Source organism: Ambystoma mexicanum, chromosome 6q, assembly GCF_040938575.1.
Source record: "Ambystoma mexicanum isolate Mex_15411 chromosome 6q, UKY_AmexF1_1, whole genome shotgun sequence".
NCBI lineage: Eukaryota > Metazoa > Chordata > Amphibia > Caudata > Ambystomatidae > Ambystoma > Ambystoma mexicanum.
In genome coordinates, this window is record NC_090937.1 from 1033850525 (window position 1) to 1033872110 (window position 21586).

General features: G+C 45.4%; 1 protein-coding gene across 5 annotated transcripts in view; it reads right to left on the bottom strand.

Moving 5' to 3' along the window:
- PCM1 (pericentriolar material 1) overlaps positions 1-21586 on the bottom strand; it is a 2166942-nt gene that overhangs the window by 704425 nt on the left and 1440931 nt on the right. For all 5 annotated transcript variants that reach the window (XM_069631563.1, XM_069631561.1, XM_069631564.1 and 2 more), the window contains 2 exons: positions 4556-4676; positions 4121-4258 (listed from right to left, as the gene is read on the bottom strand). In XM_069631563.1, coding sequence (XP_069487664.1) covers positions 4121-4258; positions 4556-4676 — 259 coding nt within the window. The remainder of the gene's footprint in view (positions 1-4120; positions 4259-4555; positions 4677-21586) is intronic.

The following is a 21586-nucleotide window of genomic DNA, read 5'->3' on the forward strand; positions in this document are numbered from 1 at the left end:
TTGTAAGAAGATGTTGTGACCACACAGCCAGTCCAACTGGTTACCCTGGGGGGTCGTGGGATCTTTATTAAGGACTTTGAAATCGAGATTATTCAGAGCTTTTTCCAATGCTATAGCCCCTTTGTCCCTCTTATTGCCTCGCCAGAGGTTCCAGTCTCCCATAGCAACCGTAGACGCATTGACGGATCTCAAAGTGTTTAAGTGAGAGCAAAGTTCCAGTGAGAAATCTGAGACCAATGATGGTGGTCTATAGATAGCTATCAAGTTGAGACAGTTGTTGGGGGAGAAAATCAGTTTGAGGTGTAGTGCTTCGCACCCGCTAAAACCTACAGATACCTTAAAAAGTTTGAGGCTGTTCTTGGCAATAATTGCTACCCCACCTCCCCTACCCTGTATTCTGTTGTCGTAGTAAATAGTGTAATCTGCTGGAATGGCCTGCTCACATGTAGGCCCTACTGGGTCTTTGAGCCAGGTTTCTGTTATGCAGAGAATGTCGAAATTGTTGGAGGATATCATGTCTTTGATGTTGACGGCATGTTTGGTTAGGGAGCGTGTATTGAGAAGACCAATGTTCAGGCACATCCACTTCTCCATACCATCCCTAGGAGTGTCAACAGACGAGTTCCCCTCCCTCTCATGGCTAATGGCCTCCTCCCCCTCCCTCCGGCTCACTTGTGAGCCTATAACTGGTGCATGCATGTCTCTCGCCCCCGCTTACCAAGCACTAGGGCACCAGGTGAGCTCGAGAAGCCCGTGGGTCGGGTAGAGGAAGATTATGGTCCCAACTCGGAATTGCACCGAGCGCCGACACGTCCGGCCACGGACCGGCACAGACCAGCTTGCCCCCTTCGCGCCGGCGCATTCGCGCCGGGTTTAAACAGATAAGGCAGCCGAAAACTACAAGGCTGCTGGGAAGTGTAGTTCCACTACCCAGGTAGCACAAGTAGGGAAACAATCAGATTGCAGTCAAACTGCGCAAGGTTAAAACAAGTACTGGCACGTGATCAGCAAGCACACTGTTAAAAAATGTAATTGTGAATTCTTTAAAAGCAAAACTATGAGATTATTCTAAGTGACACTACTTAAAACAAAGCTAAAGTTACCAGATACGGCGAGTTACGGCAGCGTTTAGAATAGAGTTACTGAGCTCCCGATGTCCCCGAAAACTATCCTCTTAGGTGTTCCCATAGAAGGCACATATGCAATGCCGGGTGCAAAAGCCACCCTCATCACCCAGCTGCTATCGGCAGCGCGAATGACCCTCACACAGGATTGGAAAAAAGCATCAGGCCCAACGCCAGCCTGGTGGTGGGTCAAGATCTGGGGCGTGATGGGCATGGAGAAGATATGTGCACTCAGCTCCGGGAAATACCAACATTGTTTAAAAGTGTGGAATCCCTTCCACGAGCTGGTATGGGACAGAGAAGCCCAATACTTTAAACCTCGCCTACATAGAAACATTCACGCCATTTGAGCTCCACCACATGAAGAGAAATCGGACTCTACCTTACACGAAACACATCTCGCTTGAACTCAAGATCCCAAAGTTGAAGTTAAAAGTTGTAGAGGGTTGGGGGGGTGGAAATGAAAACAGTCGAAGGCAAATGAAAATGTAAACCTGATTTCCTGCACATGATTACTTTGGGCATACTCATCCCCACCAGACACCAGTCGCACTGCTGCTTCGAGGTTGTGAACCTCAATCAGCAGAGAAGTATCAGGATACTCCCCCGCTCCCCCGGTGTACCACCAAAATTGTGAAGTTTGCACATTGTGGTGCTCATATTTACAGGAACTTCAATCAGAAAAGGTCTTTATTGTAAGCATCCGGGAACCCACAGAAGAAATCTTTTTCAGCACACAAATACAAGTATAACTGACGGAATACAAGTCCTTATCAAATGATGGTAAATGCAAATCAGACTGTTATAGCAGCCTGTAGTCATTTAGTAGAGGATCCCTCCATTTTCTTGAAATAAAAGTACTTCTGACTTTTCAACATCGTATTGTGTTGTAGTTGGCATTTAGATAGCGTTTTTTACCATTTGTATGGCCTCAATGCGCTTTGTGGTAGGAACACTGTCAGGGAACGAAGTCCAAGTATGGGAACATTCTCAGTAAAAGGCTTAAAATGCATGTGTGCATTTAACCAAGATTAGGAATTAAGTGGGCTGGATAGGCTTCAGTAAGCAACCCAAGAGGTCAGGCATGTGGATGGACGCTGAGGGAGGTCACCACAGAGAGCTAGTGTAGGAGAATCAATGTGTGACCAGCAAGACCGAAAATTGTCTTAGGTTGTCCGTGTATTTTAATGGCAGAGGTGTTGAGGCACGTTTGGAGAAAGGGCAAGGCCATTATGTGTCCAGCTAGACCGATTTATCTTAGTTGCATTCTAAAATGTGTGGATGAATAGCCGTGCCTGCAGCCAACGTCCACCGAAGTGGTGTATTTATACATACCTTAACCTCAGATGGAGCTCATCTCTGATCTTGTTGTGTGAATGAACGTCTGTGTGAAGACAAGCTATCCTCATATGCTCTTCTAGGCATTATAGGCAGGCTACCCTCAAAGTCCTCTAACCGCAAATATACTGGTTATTTTTTATAGTCTTTTAGGCGTGGCAGGAAGGCTGCCTTAGGCTCTAGGTGTTAGGACTGATTTTCTATACTATGGTCTGGTGGACAGAAGTACAGAAGGCCAAACTAGTTTAGTGACAGGTAAAACTCTGGGGGCTATAGCCAAACCAGTTAAAGGTAGCAAAGTGGGTGGTCAAGGCTACGTCTCAGTAGCGGTGAGCCTACCATGGGGCCCTCAAGGAGTACACAAAATGAAGTCAAGGAACACACTTAAACAGTTATAAAAATACTTATCAATGGCCATATAACACTATGAAAAATGACTACTAGCATGTACTATCACAATACTAAGTAAATGACACATATATATGTTAGGGAGAATTCTCAGAAATGTGCCAATTCCCTTCTAGCTTAGAGAGACCCCAGCTCTTTTGCTGGAATTTAGGACTTTTCATTTTTATCCTTGTGATGCTGGAAATGCATCGGAGGGGCAGGGCCTCCGTATCCTTGTCCTTTACTGCTTTTTATCGTGTGTTCTGTCGTGTTTTCCGCACAGGAGTTCATGAGGGACTCCTGGCGGTGCAGCTCTCTCTCTTTTGGTTTGGTGAACGGACCCGTGGGATACCCTTATGGCACCAATGGGTGGGGGTACAACCCTGTGCCCCTAGTGTATGTTTTTAGGCACCTGTGGGTGGCCCGCAGAGCAGGGTATGGGCTGGTGGCAGCTCCATGCTGAATTTGACAGGTGCGCGGAGTATCCTCCATTTTGGGATACCCCGGCCCTGCCATTGGGATCAGTTGATTCCGGATGGAAAACAAAATGGCCCCTGCGGCTTCTTGCTTTCTATTACCAATTACCTTGTTTTCCCAAAGTCCTGGGAAGCCCTGACTCTGTCCCTTCCCCCTGACTGGCTGTTGGATGGAAGTGCCTTACCATATACAATCACTGAAGTAGGGCACAATACAGGACAAACCCCTGTAAAGGAATCTAAGTATTACTATGCAGCACTACAGGTCAACAGAGATACAACAGTAACTTTAAAAGTCCATCCCCAAGATGTATGGGGCCTTGTGCCCAAAAGTTCACCAAAGTTCCACACAGTTTTTTGTGAGACGGGAAAACATTAGTGGAGGGCTTCTGAGGTCCAATGAAGAGTTCCAAGGGGTAGAGGACAAGTTGTTCTAGTCAATAAAAGTGTCCCCCACTTTCGGAATGCTTGCGCGAGCAAGCAATGGCAAAGGCAAACTGTTACAAAAGTTTCTACAAGTTACCTAACTTTTAAAAGCAGGTTAGGGGCTCAGGTAAGTAACATGGCGAAGAGATCCCAATATGATTAAATACATCATGTAAGACAACTTGATTTTTAAACTATATGTATTTGAAACCAATATTGAATTGATATAACTTTTTGTAACTTGCAACTGAAGTAGCTTTAGAATGTCTGATGCGTTGGGCTTGAGTAGAATTTCAACATAATAAAATATGAAACAAACAAAATAACATTTCAGGATGTTCACTTAATGCAAGCAAAGCCATAAAATACCTTCTAAATCAGCAGCAGTAGCACCAGCATCATCAATGCAGTAGCCCTCTGAATCCATCATGCTTTCAGATTCAATTTTCATGCGCTCATATTCCCTCATCCTAGCCAATGCTTGATCTAAATGTATCACAGTGTTACCTGTGTTTAGGACAAAAAGCAGAATTGCTAGGTATACAGAAACAGTAAAGAGAATACAAATAGTAACACAGAAAAATTCAATCGCATGCAATATGAAATAAGATAGGTTAGGAGATTGTTAATTGCGCTCTACTTGTTCATTAAAGATTAATTGCAGCGCCACATGCCTAGAACGGCTTCACGGTGCTTATTGGAGCATCTGGGACAAAACAATTGCATTTGAAACAGAAACACCCAGACAGACAAAATTGAAATTCCAAATCAGATGCAGGACCTTGTGCAGGCCAACATACTTACCAAGATCATCAGTAGCAAAGGGTTCAAAATTTGAAGATGTGGACAACATACTGGTATTATCAGCTTCATGTTGCTCATGTTCTCTATAATCTCTACCATCAACGGTTTTTTCAAATGTGTCCTAGAATAAACAGAATGAAGTAATATATTTAATAAATACAGAATCAATATTAACATGTTGCTATGTCATGTGAGTGTACAAAAATAAAAAATAATCAATGCTTTACGTATGTAGAACAAATACATTGTGTCACAGGACAATACACAACATAAATATGTACACGTCATACATTCTAAGGCTTCTAATGACAATTGTTCGTAAGGTGCTTTTAATTGAGACATCATTTCCATCTCTCTATTTTGTCACATTCGTAGTCCAGCATTTTGAGAAGCTTTTCAGGTTTATCTGTTCAGATAAAATGACCCTGGCTACTCAAGTGCATTATTTGTATTTTGTATTTGTATTTGTTTTATTTGTAACGCGTACCATCAGGCCCGGAGGCATCAGGGTGCAACTTGTGCAAAGTTACATAGAGGGCATATATAAACACAAATTATAAACAAAGATAATAAGCGAGCATATCTATATACATAATTTGCAAAGCAAATGTTGACATGAGTCAAAGGCAAGAATGTAAAACAGGCAGGATCAATGGGCCGGTGCTTGTAAGGCTATGGTGTGCAGAGCATGTCACAGTACTGGTTGAAGAGCCATGATTTCGTTTTAGACTTGAATGTGTTAAATGAGTCTTCAGATCTGATGCTGACGGGGAGGGCATTCGACAACTTGGAGGCTAGAACAGGGAAGCTTGTGCCCCCCGCTTTTTGGAGTTTGAACCTAGGGATCGATAGACAATGGGTCTGGGGGGTTCTGTGAGGTCGGGTAGACGAATGGCGGGACAGCCGACTGCAGAGGTAAGGGGTGGGGGGCCTTGTTAGCCAAGCATTTGTGCGTGAGGGCAAGTGTTTTCAGTGAGATTCTCTGCTTGACAGGTAGCCACTGTATGTTATTTCTGGATTCGGAGATGTGGTGGTTTCGAGGGATGTTTAGGTCGGCTCTGATAGCGTTGTTCTGGGTGATTTGTAGTTTATTCAGGTTCCCTTGGCTGGTTCCTGAGTAGAGGGCACTACAAAGGTCAATTTTAGACATAATGAGGGTTCTGGCTAGTGTGACACTATTCAGAGTGGTCAGAAACAGTCAGCAGGCTGCAATGAGTTTACAGGTGTATGGAGAGGCTGATCTGACTGCATTTTTTTGTCAAGATAAGGAGAGAGAGGCATCAAGGTAAAAGCCTAAAGTTTTTGTATCTTTCGAGACTTGGATGGTATTGCCATCTATGATAAATGACTGGTAGGAAGGCTCTAGTTTGCTAAGGCGTTGCGAGGTGCCCAGGATGAGGAGCTCAGTCTTGTCGTCATTGAGGCATAGTTGGTGTTGGGCCATCCAAGCTTGGATGACCAGGTAGATGTTGTTAAGGGCCTTGGTGTCAACTAAATAGTCTCCAGTGATAGGAATGAGTATCTGGGTGTCGTCAGCATAGTATACCCAGAAAGGAAATTGTATCATGTCAAAGGCTGTTAGGAGATCCCCTTACATGGTGGAAGGTCTCATACTAAAAGAAACACTGCTGAACAACGGCACATGGTGTTCGGCTTATGTAAGCTATCACGGTTTATTCTCTAAATTCCTAAAGGGGGATCACTGTACCATGCCATCTTTAGATACATTAATTCATTAACAAACATTAAATGCCTGTGGTAATGTTCTTTCTGATGGATAGATTGACGACTCCTACAGATTACTCCTTTTATGAAATACCCTCTGATAGAGGACACTCTAGAAAGTTTTTTCAGCCACCAAATGGTGCTGTTTGGCTCCATGGTCAGCTCTTAGGCACAGCGTGGTGCTGTATGTGTCGTCATCTATTCATATATTCAAAGCCACCGTCTCAATTTTCCTCATTTCTGCCTTTTAACCCCGGGCACCCACAAGGAACTGCAGAACTGACAAGTTCTTAAGACTGTTATCAAAAAATCCAATTAGAGGACTTCAATTTATAGGATAAGGTAAGAGAGCAATGCGTTATCTGTGGATGGAATTACTGGACTCATCAGAAAAAGCATTATCAAAGGAAAATACTTTGTTCTTCTAATAGATACATTTCTCCAACAGTTCCCATCTTATTAAAGATTCCCAAAGCCATTGTCCAAACGCAGCAGAGGCCAGTGACATCCGAAATGAAATTATAAAAAGGTACTTTTGTAGGACGACCAACCCACTCTCGCATCCTCACTATCCATGGAGGTCAAATGAAGTTTATTTAAAAAGTATGCAGTGAAGCACTTAAGTAGTTGCTTGCAAGGCAGAGGTTGCTGCCTGGCCTATTATCGAGTGTGAATGCAGACTTTCAAGAGCTTCTTTCAATGCCAGCTCGTAAACGTCTACATAGAAACAATCCACCTAGAGATGGTTGTGTTTGTGATATTACTCACTTTGTTGTCTAAACAGTACTCATTGGATCTGGGGGTCTAAACAAAGGAATCTCCCCCTTCGCCTTTGAAAGTTGGGGGTAAGTGAATCTTCTCCTGCAGATGGAATTCAGATGCTTCCTTGGGTAAGTAATTGGGTTTAACATGCAAAGGGGTAAAGTACTTCGTACATTTCTCGAATTCATCCAAAATGTGCAAGTTGTAACGGGATAAAATGGAGGCGGAGTTAACCTCCTTCAAAAGCCAATCCAGAGATTTGGACAAATGTTCTTCTCTGCTACATCCCAGGCCACCACCTCCTTGTCGAAGCAGTAATTAACTTGCTACGCAGGAACTGTATTCTTGCACGTAGCTACAATGACTATAAGCGATTCTGCAGCAAGATTGCCCAGAACAATTGGATAGTTGGTAGAAGATTTACATTATCCAGGTTCTTGGAAAAAACTGGCTCTGGAGAGGAGTCTTTTTCCAAAGGTAGTGCCATAAATTCGACATCAAATGACAAATGGTCCAAAACTTAAATTTAAAAATAAAACTAGTCTTATTTGTATTCATTTACAAAAACCGTTTACAAATATTGTTAGAACAAGACAATATATATTCCCTAAAAATATTCACAAACTAACTTGTGTAAAAAGAGAAAAATTATAAAAATCATACACATATCCAATGACCTACTTGATAAAACAAATTATAGCTCAGAAATTAGAAGCAAAAAGAAAGAAATAGAAACCTAAATTGGAGGGATATAGAGCAGATCAGGGAGCATACAAGTCAGCCAATTTAACATCACAGTGAAAAATGACCCAAAGGTGAAGAAAGGAGAAAGGGTGGCAACACTCAAGTAGCAGTATACCCTTTCCTCAAAAGTAAATGACACCATTCTCACTAAGACAACCACCACTGGACTCAAACTATGATGTTACATTTTTCTAAGACCTGTATCACCGCTATTGTCAGTCTGTGTCCGGTGATCAATCTTTCCCAGAACATTTCAGTTAATATCCCCGCCTCACTACTTACAAATATAAAAAATAAAGCTACTCTGAAGACCCAAGTGCCTTCACAATCTAGCAATGGATGTTTTAATTAGAGGTGTACCGAACTTCAGCTTTGAGTAAGGATTCGGCCGAATTCCGGCTGAAAAAGAGCTATTCGGCTCCGGCCGAATAGTTTCTAACTATTCGGCTCTTGCCGAATACTTTGACATTCTCATTTGAATATAATGCAACATGAACTTAGAAAGGCAAATATAGACTTCAGTTTGCAAAACTGAATAGAATTAGACCAGACAAATTGCTATCACACAGCTGAAAAATATCTTATATTGTAATCGGCTCTTTAGGGCATGTTTTGTTACATATTCTTAGACAAAAAAGGTGCTCATCTTTTATACTTAGCCTGCAACAATACAAGAACACCTTTTCTTTTGGTGAATGTTTATATGCATGTGCACTTTTTTCAGTTGGAAAAAACAAACTGAAAGAAATGTGCATATGATACTTTCAGTTCCTGTCATGTCACTTCCCATTGCGTACGTCATGGTCCCCCCTTTTCTTTTTTTAAGGACTTGAGTCCTGAGTTTCACATTATCTGATATTTTATCAGGAATGATAAGTTGCATATGTTTGTGTATTGGCGAGAAGGAGTGGCTAGGATAAATGAAAAGTGAGCAGCATTTGTTTGGGTGGGGTTAATAGTTGAGATGGAGTTCACGCATTTCAGATTTCCTCTTGACTTGTGTCCTGCATGAGCCAACATGAACCATTTAATACATTTTTATGTGAGCTGCAAAGAAGTTTCGAAACTCGACCACATCGACTTTGCAACTGGATAGAGAATGCAAAGCATCTGATTCACAAAGGCAGTCCTTTTGCATTTGTCAAGCCTCCTACTTTAATTGGCACTGAATATCCAACAATCTTCTGTACATTTGGCCCCTTCATTTTGGTTAAATCTGCTTTATTTCTGCCTTTTATACTTTAAATTAAGATGCTACATTAATTGCAATGAAGAGAAATAAGAAGAGAAATAAAAGTATAGAATGCATTTAAAACGCTGATTTATGTGTTTTTTTAATAAGTGTGTTTTATGAAGTTTGGAACATGATTTATTAAATAAAGCAACTATTCGGCTTCATATTCAGCTTCGGCCAAAAGGCTGACAAACTATTCGGTATTCAGCCGAATACTAAATATGCTATTCGGTACAGCCCTAGTTTTAATGTTTGCTTTCTCTGATCTTTGCATATGTCACATAAAGTGACAGATGGCTCTCCTTGGCCCCTTTTAGCCAATACCTCTCCAATTGATTACACATTTAATCTAATTCTTAAAAACTCCTTTCTGTTCTTCCAATCTGAGAACTTTACCAAATGTCGTGGGAGGGTCCCCAATTTCTTTTCTACTTTCTGGGGAAAGTTTGTGGCTGCTGAGGATCACACATTTTCAATTGTTCCAATCCAATCCATCTCTTCCCAAAATGTCTTGACTTTCAGTGGATTACATATCAATGTCTCCGCTTAGTAACTGCTTTAATGAGCGATTCCCTAACTATTGATTCCAGATTGGTCAGCATGTTTGATTTTGAGTGGTATAACTCCCTTGATATCTGCATATAATGACTGCTCTTGTGCTGTTATTATTAGACGATAAAGAGAAACTAATCTCCAATCTGCCAGTACCCTTAGAGATAGAAGGCACAACTCGAATCTTATGGAGGACATGGATAGGCTCATTGGAAGTCAAGTACTCTCTTCCAAAATGAGCCTTCTAATCTTTGCCAATTAGTGCTCCACAAGAGGGGTTTGGCTTCCAGTCCATGTAGGATAACTGGTACTAGTTTTGCCATGTAGAATTTGATCAAAGGAATAAAGGACAATGTGCAATAGCTGAACAAAACCTTCATTTGGGGGACCAGCTGATGAATTTTTCCCTGTACATCTGACTCAACCTTACCCATTGAGGGTGATGCATATATCAGGTAACCTAGATAGATCACCTCTTCCACTCTCAGAATCACTTGTCCTTCTAGGACCCACCGAAAATAAGCCACTCTTTTCGGTTGATGCCTAAAGACCATTACCTTCGATTTTAAAGGATTGATGGAGGCCATTTTCCTTTGCGTATACACCCAGCCTGTTTAGGAGGCGCTGTATTATCTAGCAAGACAATGTCATCAGCATAGGCCAGCCAGCAAATCTTTACTCCATTTATTGCAGGACTGGCCAATGGCGATGACCTTAAGGACACTCCCATGTCCGCCAGATATAAATTGGAAAAAGGGGAGCTCCCAATCAGCCCTGCCTGACACCCATTTCAACACTGATGTGGTCCGACAGGTTTCCCTTCTCATCCAAACTCACTCAATGTGGTGTTTCTATGGAGCTCAACTAGCATTTCTAGTAACTCATTGGGGACACCCCAATTCTTGAGTTTATTCCACAGTCGTTCTCTAATGATTTGATCAAAAGCCTTAGAGAAATCGACCCAGGCACCATATAACTGAGTGTCTCCCTTTCCTCTGGTGTTCTCGCTCATAATATTGAGTGCTACCCCATTCACAGCAATGGAGTGTCCTTTTTTGAATCCAGTTTGTACCTTTGTGAGTATGTGTGCGCTTTCCATCCACTGTTCCAATTCATTTAACAGAATACTCAGGAATATTTTACTTTCAATGTCAAGGAGGGCGATTGGGCGATAATTTGCCGGATTTAAACGATCATCATCAGGAAGCATCGTCTCTCTCCGCAACTTCTGAAACAGAATACTACTGCATCTTCCTAACATCCTGGCACGGCTGCTGCCTCTGCTGGAAACCTTTCCAATGATTCAACTTTGTAGCAGGACTCTGGTACTCGTCTTCGAGTAGCACGTTCTGCTGCACTTTCTTCCAGCTGCAATGTGGGACCTGTGACATGGGACACGATTGCTAAATCTTGACTCAAGTCATTGAGTTGCCTTTCCTTCGTCAGCAGATCATCTTTAAGGGGGAACCCTCTAATTTCAGCTTAGCTCAGTGGTATTCTTTCTTTGTCGGGGGTGAGGGGATCTTAGTTTGCTCACATTGCCCATGCAGCTGACAAGTGCAACCTTCTGTGCTGCGGCTCCAATGGCTCCACACTCTGAAGGCACTTCACTGGAAGAACTTGGAATCATTTATTTTATTGGGGGAGGTACCCCTTTACTCACATGTATTTTGTGTTCTTCTGTGGTTTTAGGACACATGTGTACTACTAGCCCATTCCGAACAGAACTACAACATTCTCTGCTTGTGACGTCACCACTCACCTCTGCAGTTCTGGAGAGAGGTGACTTTTTAAAACAATAAACTAGACTTACTCTACCCGGTCCTGTTATCCAACTCCAAACTGCTGATAGGGCCCTGTGTGCAGATTAACTTTTTACCTACAGAGGTTAACACTGGCACCCCGATTCATAAGGGCTCCCAAGAGTTAACATTGGCATTTAGGAATAATCGTGTTTCTTAGGCCTGTGTGACTCCCAAAAGGTTCATGTGATTAGTGTGAAAAATCCAGGGATCTGTAAGACCGCTCTTTGTATTTTTAACCATATCCGAACACATTTGACCGTGCTGGTTACCTGTACATTTTGCAGTTGTTTATGCATAACATAATAAAGAATGCATTTTTACATATGGTGTTAGGAAAGACAAACCTTTTGTACCTTTTCCTCCATGGATTTTGATGGGACATCCTTTCTTTTTACTTGTTTTGCCTCCTGCTTTACTTCCCTTGCCTGTTTTGGTCATTCCTAAGACTGTCAGTACTGAGAGTTTAAGTCTCTCAGTATGAATTCATGTATTGTTACAAACACACACATTACCTGCCCATGCTGGAGAATATGTGACCAAGACAAGCTGGTGGCATCTGAGATCTTTACAGTTTTTGGTGTTATTTTACTCAAGCACCTTTGCATTTTTCGTGAATGGCTTTGAAAGCTGTCTAGCACCCTAAGCTGGGCTTGCTGCAAGGTTTCTCGCTTGTTCTTTGGCCATATTGTTCTTGGGCCTTCTAACAGCCTTCTCAGGTCAGGAAATAAATCCCTTTCCCAGGGAAAGCTGTGGCTTTCGCAGGTTAACAGGTGTGTGTGAGCGCCAGAGAAGGAGGCTTGGACAGTCTAGCCCCAGTCCACATCTCTGGTGCCAGGATGCCTGTTGCTGGGCAGATTTGGTGGCCCATGTTTGAATGGTGCAGATCCTTACCATTGATGGGTTTGTTCAGAGCCTGAATCTTGGATAAAAGGAGGACTCTTGCTTCTGTTCTTCAGATCATCATTGGAACCAACCCTTCTGCGAAGACGAGCAGCCAGCTGATGACCTGAAGGAGACTCCTGCAGCTTACCAGTATAGACTCCAGTGTTGTCCCAGTAAAGCACTTCTCCTCTGTCTTGATCTCAAGAAGGCTTTCTTTGGTGCCTCGACCCCTGGACGGAAGTGTCCCTGGACCAACCGGTGGACTGAATAGCCCTCTCCTGGGCTACCTCAATCCAGTGCAATCACCCTTGAGTAGGGCCTAGGAACTTGGCAGATCTTCAGCTTGTGCCACATGTCGCCTACTCTTACATTTTCAGCAGTCTCACTCCAAGGGAAGCTGTCCTAGAGCTGCTGCTGTACAGTCGCCTGACCGTTGTCACCTTCATTTGACCTCATCTTCTTTGTGCGTCTGAGGTGCCCCAAGGTAAACTCTGATGCAGAAGTCTTCACTTGTCTTCGTTTGGGTCTTCAATTGGAAGCTGTCTTGGACCAATTGAGCACCTGAACCGACCAAAATTAAATGCTGTGAAACAAGTTACTTCTTCCGTCTGGACAACAATTGCAGTAGGAACAAGGGCAGAACAAGCCTGGAACGCAGTCTGGAAACTCCTTCATGATATCCGGAGAATTCTGGGCCAGGGGGTGGGTAAATCTACATATATGTTGCTTTTTGATAGGGTAACTTGGCCGCAAACTCCTGACCCTAACTCATTCTGACCTGACCTTTTGGGGATGGAACCTGGGTTAAGGATGCTCGCCTAGACCTATCCGAGTGTTTTGTATTGAGTTGGCTGCTCACCTGAACTTTTATCTAACTTCAGAACTCTATCATAACCACTGACATTGCTATTACCCGACTTTACATTGAATGACTCCTCAAGCATTGAATCTGATCCTGCACTGGTTACCTGGCTACCGTTTGATCTCGGGCCCAGGTCGCCCTGTCAGTTGCACACCTGCACTGCTCCCTGGCAACCCTTGCACTTGGGGACCGTTTCTGTATGCCTACAGCCCCTACTAGCACTTGACACTCGATGTCTGCACTTTTATTTATTGTCTCTATTTATTCTACTGTTATCCTATGCATTGCACTGCCCCCAACCCCTTTCTTCTGCACTTTTCCCCCTTCCCGCATCCCCTGCAGTTGCGCGATCTCAATGTCACCTGGACTAGTAGGATTGCGTCGGTCTTCCCTCCGTTTCGCCTCCCTTGCCTCGTTGCGCCTTGAAACACTTGTGTATAGGGGCGTTATAAATACCACATCATATCAATGATCACTCAATTCTGTTTGGATGAAGTTAAAGTGAGTACTTTGAATAAAAACAACTGTCAGTGAATATATAATCAATCGTTGGTTGGGTGTTCCTGTTAGGGAGAATTTTCTTTTCTGTGCCAAATCCCTTAACCTTAGAGATCCCTGGCTCTTTTGCTGGACTCAGGGCTTTTTAAATTTTACTCCTGAGTGGGGCAATTTTCTCACTCACTCATGTTTTTCCTGAATATGTTTTTCTATGTTCCTTACTGTTTTATAGAGTCTGGTAAACTCCATAGGCATCTGCTTTTGCATGGTGACACACAGCACCTTTTGTGCAGTGCCACTGAGAAGTCCCTTGGACATCTCAATGTTTAACTACATTTTCTTGGGTGAACTACTGTTCCCAAGAATTGTAAGATGACCCCTATCTTACTTACCTTTCCCTTATGGGGAGTGCTGGGGGAATTACTGTTAGGGAGAATTCTCTGTAAAGGCTAATTTCCCAAACCTAGTGAGTCCCCCAGCAGCTTTGCTGGATTTTTGAGGTTTATTTTTTTCTCCTGCTAAGAGCGAGACTCTTTTCCTCCCACTCTTAGACATGATTTGAGGTGTTCCTTTGACTTTGTATGTGCTCTATGGGCTATGGGGTCCTTTACCCCATAGGGCTTCATGTGTTTTTGGTATGTGGGTTACAAAGCACCCTCTGTGCCGTAACCAAGGGGTGTCATAGCGACCCCCAAACATAGACTCCATACCCTGGGACTGACTACTGTCTCCCAGGGCATGTAAAGTCACCATTGGCTTTACTAGTCTCAAATTGTGAACAGAACCAGTACAAATCATCATATTGTGGACGTACTGGTTGGGGCAATTCGATTGGCCCGGGGTCTGTTGTTCGAGGGGGCACTGTCCAGTCCCCCCCAACCGAGTTTTGGCTGGTGGCAGTGGATACTACTTTTTATATTCGACCGCGAATATATTCCTATGGGTTTTTCCCCATTGTTCGAGGCTACCACTTTTTAAAATAGCCTCGAACATACCGCTGGTTTATTAAATTAATATAAATTCACTGGTTGGTAATTTTTGCCGAAACTTGGTTCCAAAACGGCGTTTGTGTTTGCTTCTGTGACTCCAACCCAAGTCCAGCCCTTTGTTCCACTTTTTGGCGGGCTTCTCCACAGAAGCCTCCAAAAGTGGTGCCACACTGTATGGAGGAGGTTTAGGCACCCTGGACTGAGTTGCCTCGGCAACTCAAGTCGCACTCTTGTGTGATTGGCCCAAGTGGTGATCCGCCCGGCTCACCACTTAGCATGTTTGAGTGGCAGCTAGGCTGAATGAATGGGGGTTTTCTGCATAAAAGCAGGGCTTTGGGGACTGGAACTTCAGAAGTCGCCACAGGACCTAAAGAATCCGAGGAGGGAGAAGCCGAGCTGACCTGCAACGACGACACCACCGGTGGAGCCCTGCTGAACCGTCTCACCACTTTTCCTGACGACAGAGGAGATCTCCAGTCCGGAGAGTCTTCTTCCTTTGACTGGTGGGGATAACCAGTTTGCCCGTCTTTTCGCCTTCCTGGACCATCTCGTGGCCGCCTAGCCCGTGCCAAGCACCCCGGCAACCGGAATACCACGGTTTACCACTACTGCGAAGAAAAGGGTGGTACCTTGTAACCAGGAAACTCTGCGGCTGGTTTCTTCCCTGGCAGCGCAATGACCTTCAGCTTTCCTCCACTTTGAGAACTCCTCTTCCTCTGGACGAAACACCGACTTGCACCCGCTGCCAGGAACAACTGCCCCCGCTGGAGCGTTCTTCCCACTTTCAGGTACTGTGTCCCGCCTGGCTTCCCTTGCGACAGATCGTTCGGAGTGACAGTAAATCCTCGACTTTCTAACCTGGGTTAGCCTGGGACCTGTTAACTAACTTTTCCTGACTTAATCTCAATCTTTTGTGAACTTTCTACAAAGACTCTTTGGACATAACCCCACTGTGTGATCCTGGACACATTTTGCTTGCTCTCTAAGAGTGGGCCTGGCATTTGAACTTCCTTGCTCTCCAGTAGACTTTGCCTAACCTGCCTCACTGTGGTTCTTTGAAAAGTATTGAAATTTGTGTGCTTTCATAACTCTGCCTTTTTCCCTCCCTTTTTAGTAACTTATTAGAGTGCCATCTTATGTTAAGTGCTCACCTCTGTCTGAAAATAAGTGGTGTTTCTCATTAAGACTGGTCTAATGACAATGCATTACTTACCGTAAAAGTAATTCTGATGGTTGTATCTGCTTAGATTCACATGCTGTGCATAGGTCCGACATCCAGTGGTCACTGCGGAGTATTGCATTTTGTTTTTCGTAGTCGAAAAGGGGACGTCGACAAGGCGTGTCTAACACTATCCCTATAGTGACGTGCGTTGTACCCACAATCCCTCACGCGTCAAGGTCCCTCTGTTTGTATTTTTTCTTCCCTGAGGGAGCCTTCTATACGTGAGTGAGTACAGAAAAGAGAGAGATGTAGAAGATGTCTATGTTCCTTCCATCCGAGCGGGGAGGAAGGGTGGGCGCATGTGAATCTAAGCAGATACAACCATCAGAAATGCTTTTACGGTAAGTAATGCATTGTCTTCTGATGTTTGTTAATCTGCTTAGAAGCACATGCTGTGCATAGACTAGCGAGCAGTACCCAGAGTTGGCGGTGGGTTATGAGAAGGAACAGTAGAGAAAAGATGTCTTAATACTGCCTGTCCCACCTGGGAGTCAGATCTAGAGTGTGCATCTAGACAGTAGTGTTTTGTAAAGGTGTGCACAGAACTCCAGGTAGCCGCTTTGCAGATGGACTCAAGGGGAACATTTGCAATGAACGCTATGGAAGCCCCAGTGCCTCGAGTGGAATGTGCTCTTGGCTTTAAGGGTAGTTCTCTCTTAGCAAGAGTGTAACAGAGAGTGATGCATTGAACAATCCATCTAGATATAGTGGACTTTGAGACTGCATCTCCTTCTCTTCCTGCTGCCACCGAGACAAAGAACTGATTAGTCTTTCTCAGTGGTCTAGTTCTTTCCATGTAGAACATGACAGCTCTGCGAACATCTAGTGTATGCAGACTTTTTTCTCCCAAGCTGGAAGGGTTTTGAAAGAACGTTGGTAGTTCTATTGACTGGTTTACATGAAACTTCAAGATGAATTTTGGTGCAAACCTTGGGTGTGTGCGTAGAATTACCTTATCTTTGTGAACTGTTACGAAGGGGTCTAGAACAGAAAGAGCCTGTAGTTCACTTACTCTCCTAATGGAGGTGATAGCTATTAGGAAAGCAGTCTTAAGAGTGAGGTCTTTAAGAGTTGCTTTGTGCATGGGTTCAAAGGGAGGGCCCATGAGTCTAGAAAGTACCACATCTAAGTCCCATCCGGGAGCTGGGTTAGCTATCGGAGGGTGTATTCTCTTAACCCCCTCCATGAAGGCTTTGATAACTGGTATCTTCCACCACGACACTTTAAGTTGGGAAGTGGTGTATGCAGAAAGTGCCGCTAGGTGGACTTTAATGGAATTGAACACTAGACCTGAATCCAGTAAATGGGTCAGGTACAGAACAATGTTCGTGGGAGAGCAGTCAACCGGGTTGATGCTCTTACCTCTACACCAGATGACAAATCTTTTCCACTTGCTAGAATAGCAGTGGCGAGTATTAGGTTTTCTGGCTTCCCTGAGGATGTCCATACATCTCTGCGGGAGTTGTAGATGTCCAAATTCTATGATCTCAGGAGCCAGGCTGCTAAGTTCATGGTCTGAGGGCATGGATGCAGTGTCCTGCCCTTGTCCTGTGACAGCATGTTGTACGGGCAGGGGAGTCTCACTGGGGGAGATAGGGACATCTCCATCAAGTGAGCGAACCATGGCTGCCGGGCCCACATTGGGGCCACTAGTATCATGGTAACCTGTTCCTGATGCATCTTGTGCACCACCTTGTTGAGGAGGGGAGTCGGGGGAAAGGTGTAAACAAATTTCCCTGACAATTGAATCGACAGACCGTTCCCCTTGGACTGGTTTTGGGGATACCTGGAGGCGTAACTTTGGCATTGTGAGTTCTCCAGTGTTGCAAACAGGTCTATTTCCGGGAATCCCCATTGCGTGAAGACGTCTAAGACGATGTCTTTGTGCAATTGCCATTCGTACTCTTCGGGCAGGGGGAAGTCTCTGCTGAGTTCGTCTGCTAGCAGACTGAGTTCCCCTGTTACGTGTTGTGACAGTAGGAACATGTTGTATTTGAGAGCCCACTTCCATATATTCTGGGACAGCTTGGACAGTCCGAAGAGTGGGTTCCCCCCTGCTTGTTGATGTAGTACATGGCTGTGGTGCTGTCTGTAAGGACCATCACTGTCTTCCCTTGAAGGTGTTCCTGGAAGGCTTTTAGTGCTTTGAACACCGCTAGTAGCTCCAGAAGGTTTATATGCTTGGATGCTACGTTCGGAGTCCAGACTCCGTGAGCAGTCTGATGGGATAGGTGAGCCCCCCATCCTGTGAGGGATGCGTCCGTGGTTAGAGTGGCCTCCACCGCGGGTGTGGCAAAGGGTTTCCCTATTATCAGGTTTTCCTTTGTCCACCACCGTAGCGAGAGAACCAAGGCCTGCGAGACCACCACTAGATCGTCCCATTGTCCGCTGGCCTGACACCACTGGCTGTTGAGCCACTCTTGCATTGGGCGCAGGCGCGCGTGAGGTACCAAATAAATACACAACGCCATCATACCTAGCAAACGCATCGATTTGCGCACCGTCACCTCTCTACCTGCCACATATTGGGGGATTTGAATCAGCATGTTTTGGACCCTCTCTTTGGAGGGGAAGACGAGGCCGTCCTTTGTTCGAATTAGAGCCCCTAGGAATTGTTTCACTTGGCTGGGGTCTAAGCTGGACTTCTTCTCGTTGATGGAGAAGCCCAGTTGGAACAAAAAGTCTACAGTCTTTTGGGTGTTTGAGAAGCATGTCTCGTAAGAATCCCCTGTTATGGGCCAGTCGTCGAGGTAAGGGTATACTGGGATGGATAACCTGCGCAGGTGGGCCGCTGCCACTGCCAGTACTTTGGTGAATACCCTTGGTGCAGATGCTATGCCGAAGGGTAGCACTCTGAACTGTCAGTGTTTGTCCTCTACCATGAACCTGAGGTATTTTCTGTGCGCTGGCAACATTAAAATATGAAAGTATGCATCTTTCATGTCTAGTGTTGTCATGTAATCTCCCTGTGATAGCAGTGGGATTACTTCCTGTAAGGTCACCATACGAAACTTCTGGGGTTTGACAAACTTGTTCGCTGGGCGCAGATCTAATACAGGGCGCATGGTTGGATCCTTTTTGGGTACAAGGAAGTACACTGAATAAATACCTTCCATTACCTGAGATAGAGGCACGACCTCTATGGCTCCTTTTTCCAGCAGTTGATCGACTTCTTGGAGAAGGATGGCGAGGTGTTCTGGTGTCATGCGGCGTCCCCTCGGGGGTCTGTATGTTGGGGGAACTGTTGAACTCTATACAGTAGCCGCGGGCTACAGTGGAAAGTACCCAGCGGTCTGATGTTATTCCCTCCCATGCTGGAAGAAAGGATGTTAACCGGCCCCCGACCGGCGTTGCTTGGGAGGGGACGCGAATCTTCGCGTCACTTGGTGGTGTTGTTGGCTTGGGAGCCTCTGGGGGTGGAACCCGGGCCTCTTCCCTTGCCACGAAGTTGACCCCTCTGATTGTACTGGCCGCTATTACTCTGGTAGTTGCTGGCAGAGTACTGTTGTTGTTGGTTTTGTTGCTGGCGTTGTCCACGAAAAAAGCGCTTATTACCAAGGCCCTTCCCTACCTATTAGGGGGCTTAGAAATTTGGTCTAAGGTCTTTATAGTATCAAATTCTTTCTTCGCGTTCTCCAGCGCGTCATCCACTGCTCTCCCAAAGAGGTTGGATTCCTCTATGGGTTTATTAATAAGGGATGCTTGTGTTTCCGCCTTCAATCCGGAATTGCGAAGCCAGACGTGACGCTTCAGTAAAATTCCTTGTACCAAAGTGCGGCCAGCCGTCTCTGCTGCATCGAGGGTATTCTTGACGATGCTTTGATTGACCAGAGAGCCCTCGTTAACTGTAGCCAGTAAACGAGACTTAGGGGTTCGGGGACTTCTTCAATGTCCTGTCTGAGCTTAGCCCATTGAGCATCGGCGTAGCTTGCCAATAGGGTATTATTGTTGGCGATTCTGGTAGAGAATGCTGCAGAGGTGGTGATTCTCTTGGCTAGGGCATACAGCTTCTTCCCCTCTTTATCTGGGGGTGCCTCGCTAGTAGATAGTGGGACTCCTGCCCTTTTTCTGGTGTTGGTCACGACCAGGGAATACGGGATTGAGTGACCCTTAATGTATAATGGGTCTGATTGCGAGGGAGAGAACAGTTTCTCAATTCTCGGATTGACCCCTCTCACCAATGCAGGAGTGGAAAGAGAAGGTGTAATGCGTCTCTTAACTGAGGCGAGGATAGGTATAACCTGGCTAGTGGGGGGGTTTTCTTTGATAATCCTCTCCACAAAATCGGTGTCTGGGGTGACGTCTCCAGTTTCGATTTCGAAATGTGCTGCTGCCTTCTTTAGCAGTGCATTGAAGGTGGGTTGATCATCGACAGGCGAAGGGTTCCTGACTGGTGTAGTTTCAGTAGACCTGATGACTATACTGCCACTGCCTGTGTCAGTCAACCTAGCCGGTGACTGCCAGGGATTTTGGTCGCCCTCGCCTGTGTCTTCCTGGAATCCTTCCTCACATAGGTTAGTTTCCTCGTAAAAACCTTCCTCTTCTTGTTGGTCCTCAACATAGGTGAACTCATCTTCCTCTTGGAAGAAGATGTCTTCCTCAGTGGGATTGTAAGAGTTTATGTCCTCCTGTATGGGGCTATAAAACTTCTGGTATTTAGCCCTTGGTCTCTCAAGGGGTGCCTCCCTTGGTCTCTTGGGTGCCCTGTCTTCTGGGATGGACATGAACCTATCTAGTTTGTCCATACAGGTCTGGAACCTTTCAAAGGTCCACTGAGGTCGGGCAGGACGGTCTGGGAAAGAAAAGGGGGTTTCTTCCTACTGTAATTGTCTGGTTCTGTCCCATAACGTCGAAGAAAGAGGCCCTTCGCCTTCTGAGTAGCCTTCTTGCTGGCTAGGGCCTTCCGACGGCGTCGGGAACGGACCTGATCTGTTTTCCGGCGCCTTTGGCGTATCTTTAGCCTTGTGCGCGGTTTTCGGCATTTCACTCGCCGTACGTCTTTGGCCGTCCTTAGATGCTATGCGCGCGAGGCTTTCGGCGATCATTCTCTCTTCCGAGGGATCGGTCGCCGTCGCGCTATGGAGCGTCGAGCCTTTGCTCGTCGAGTCATTGGTCGTCGAGTCCTTGGTGGCAACATGTGCGCTCTTGCGATGCGTGTCGCCGGAAATTTTGGTGTTAGCGCCCTTATTTTTAGAGTGCCCAGTCGCCTGTCGCGGAAGCGGTGGCGGGGAGAGCTGCCGACCCTTACGGTCGGTGGAAGACGTTGGTGGGCCCGGCGTCCCCGTTGGCGCTAAGGCTGTCTTCGACGAATGTGTGCCTGGGGGTATGTGCTTTGTTGTTTTTCTGTGTGCGTCCTTGTCGCCGGGGTGTTCATCCCCATAAACTGGGCGTGAGCCAGGCTTGTCGGGGCCGGGGACGGACGAGGAGCGAGAGCGCTCCTTTGAGAGGTCTACAGCCTCCGTTACGGGGGCCGTGTAGTCACTGTCCTCGTCACACTCAGCGGTGGCGGCAGCGGGCGAGGAGTCAGGCCTAGACATGGCGTAGGCCGCCCACCTTTTGACGCTGCGGTCCTTTAGAGTTTTGGGCTTCATTAATTTACAGGCCGCACAGCCGTCCTCCTGGTGATCGAGGGGTAAGCAACGGTTGCACCGTTTATGCTTATCTTTCCAGGTATATTTACCCTTGCAAAGCGGGCAAAACCTAATTGGTGTCCTCTCCATAGCTGAGGGTAATAGGTGTGACTACGACCTCGAAAG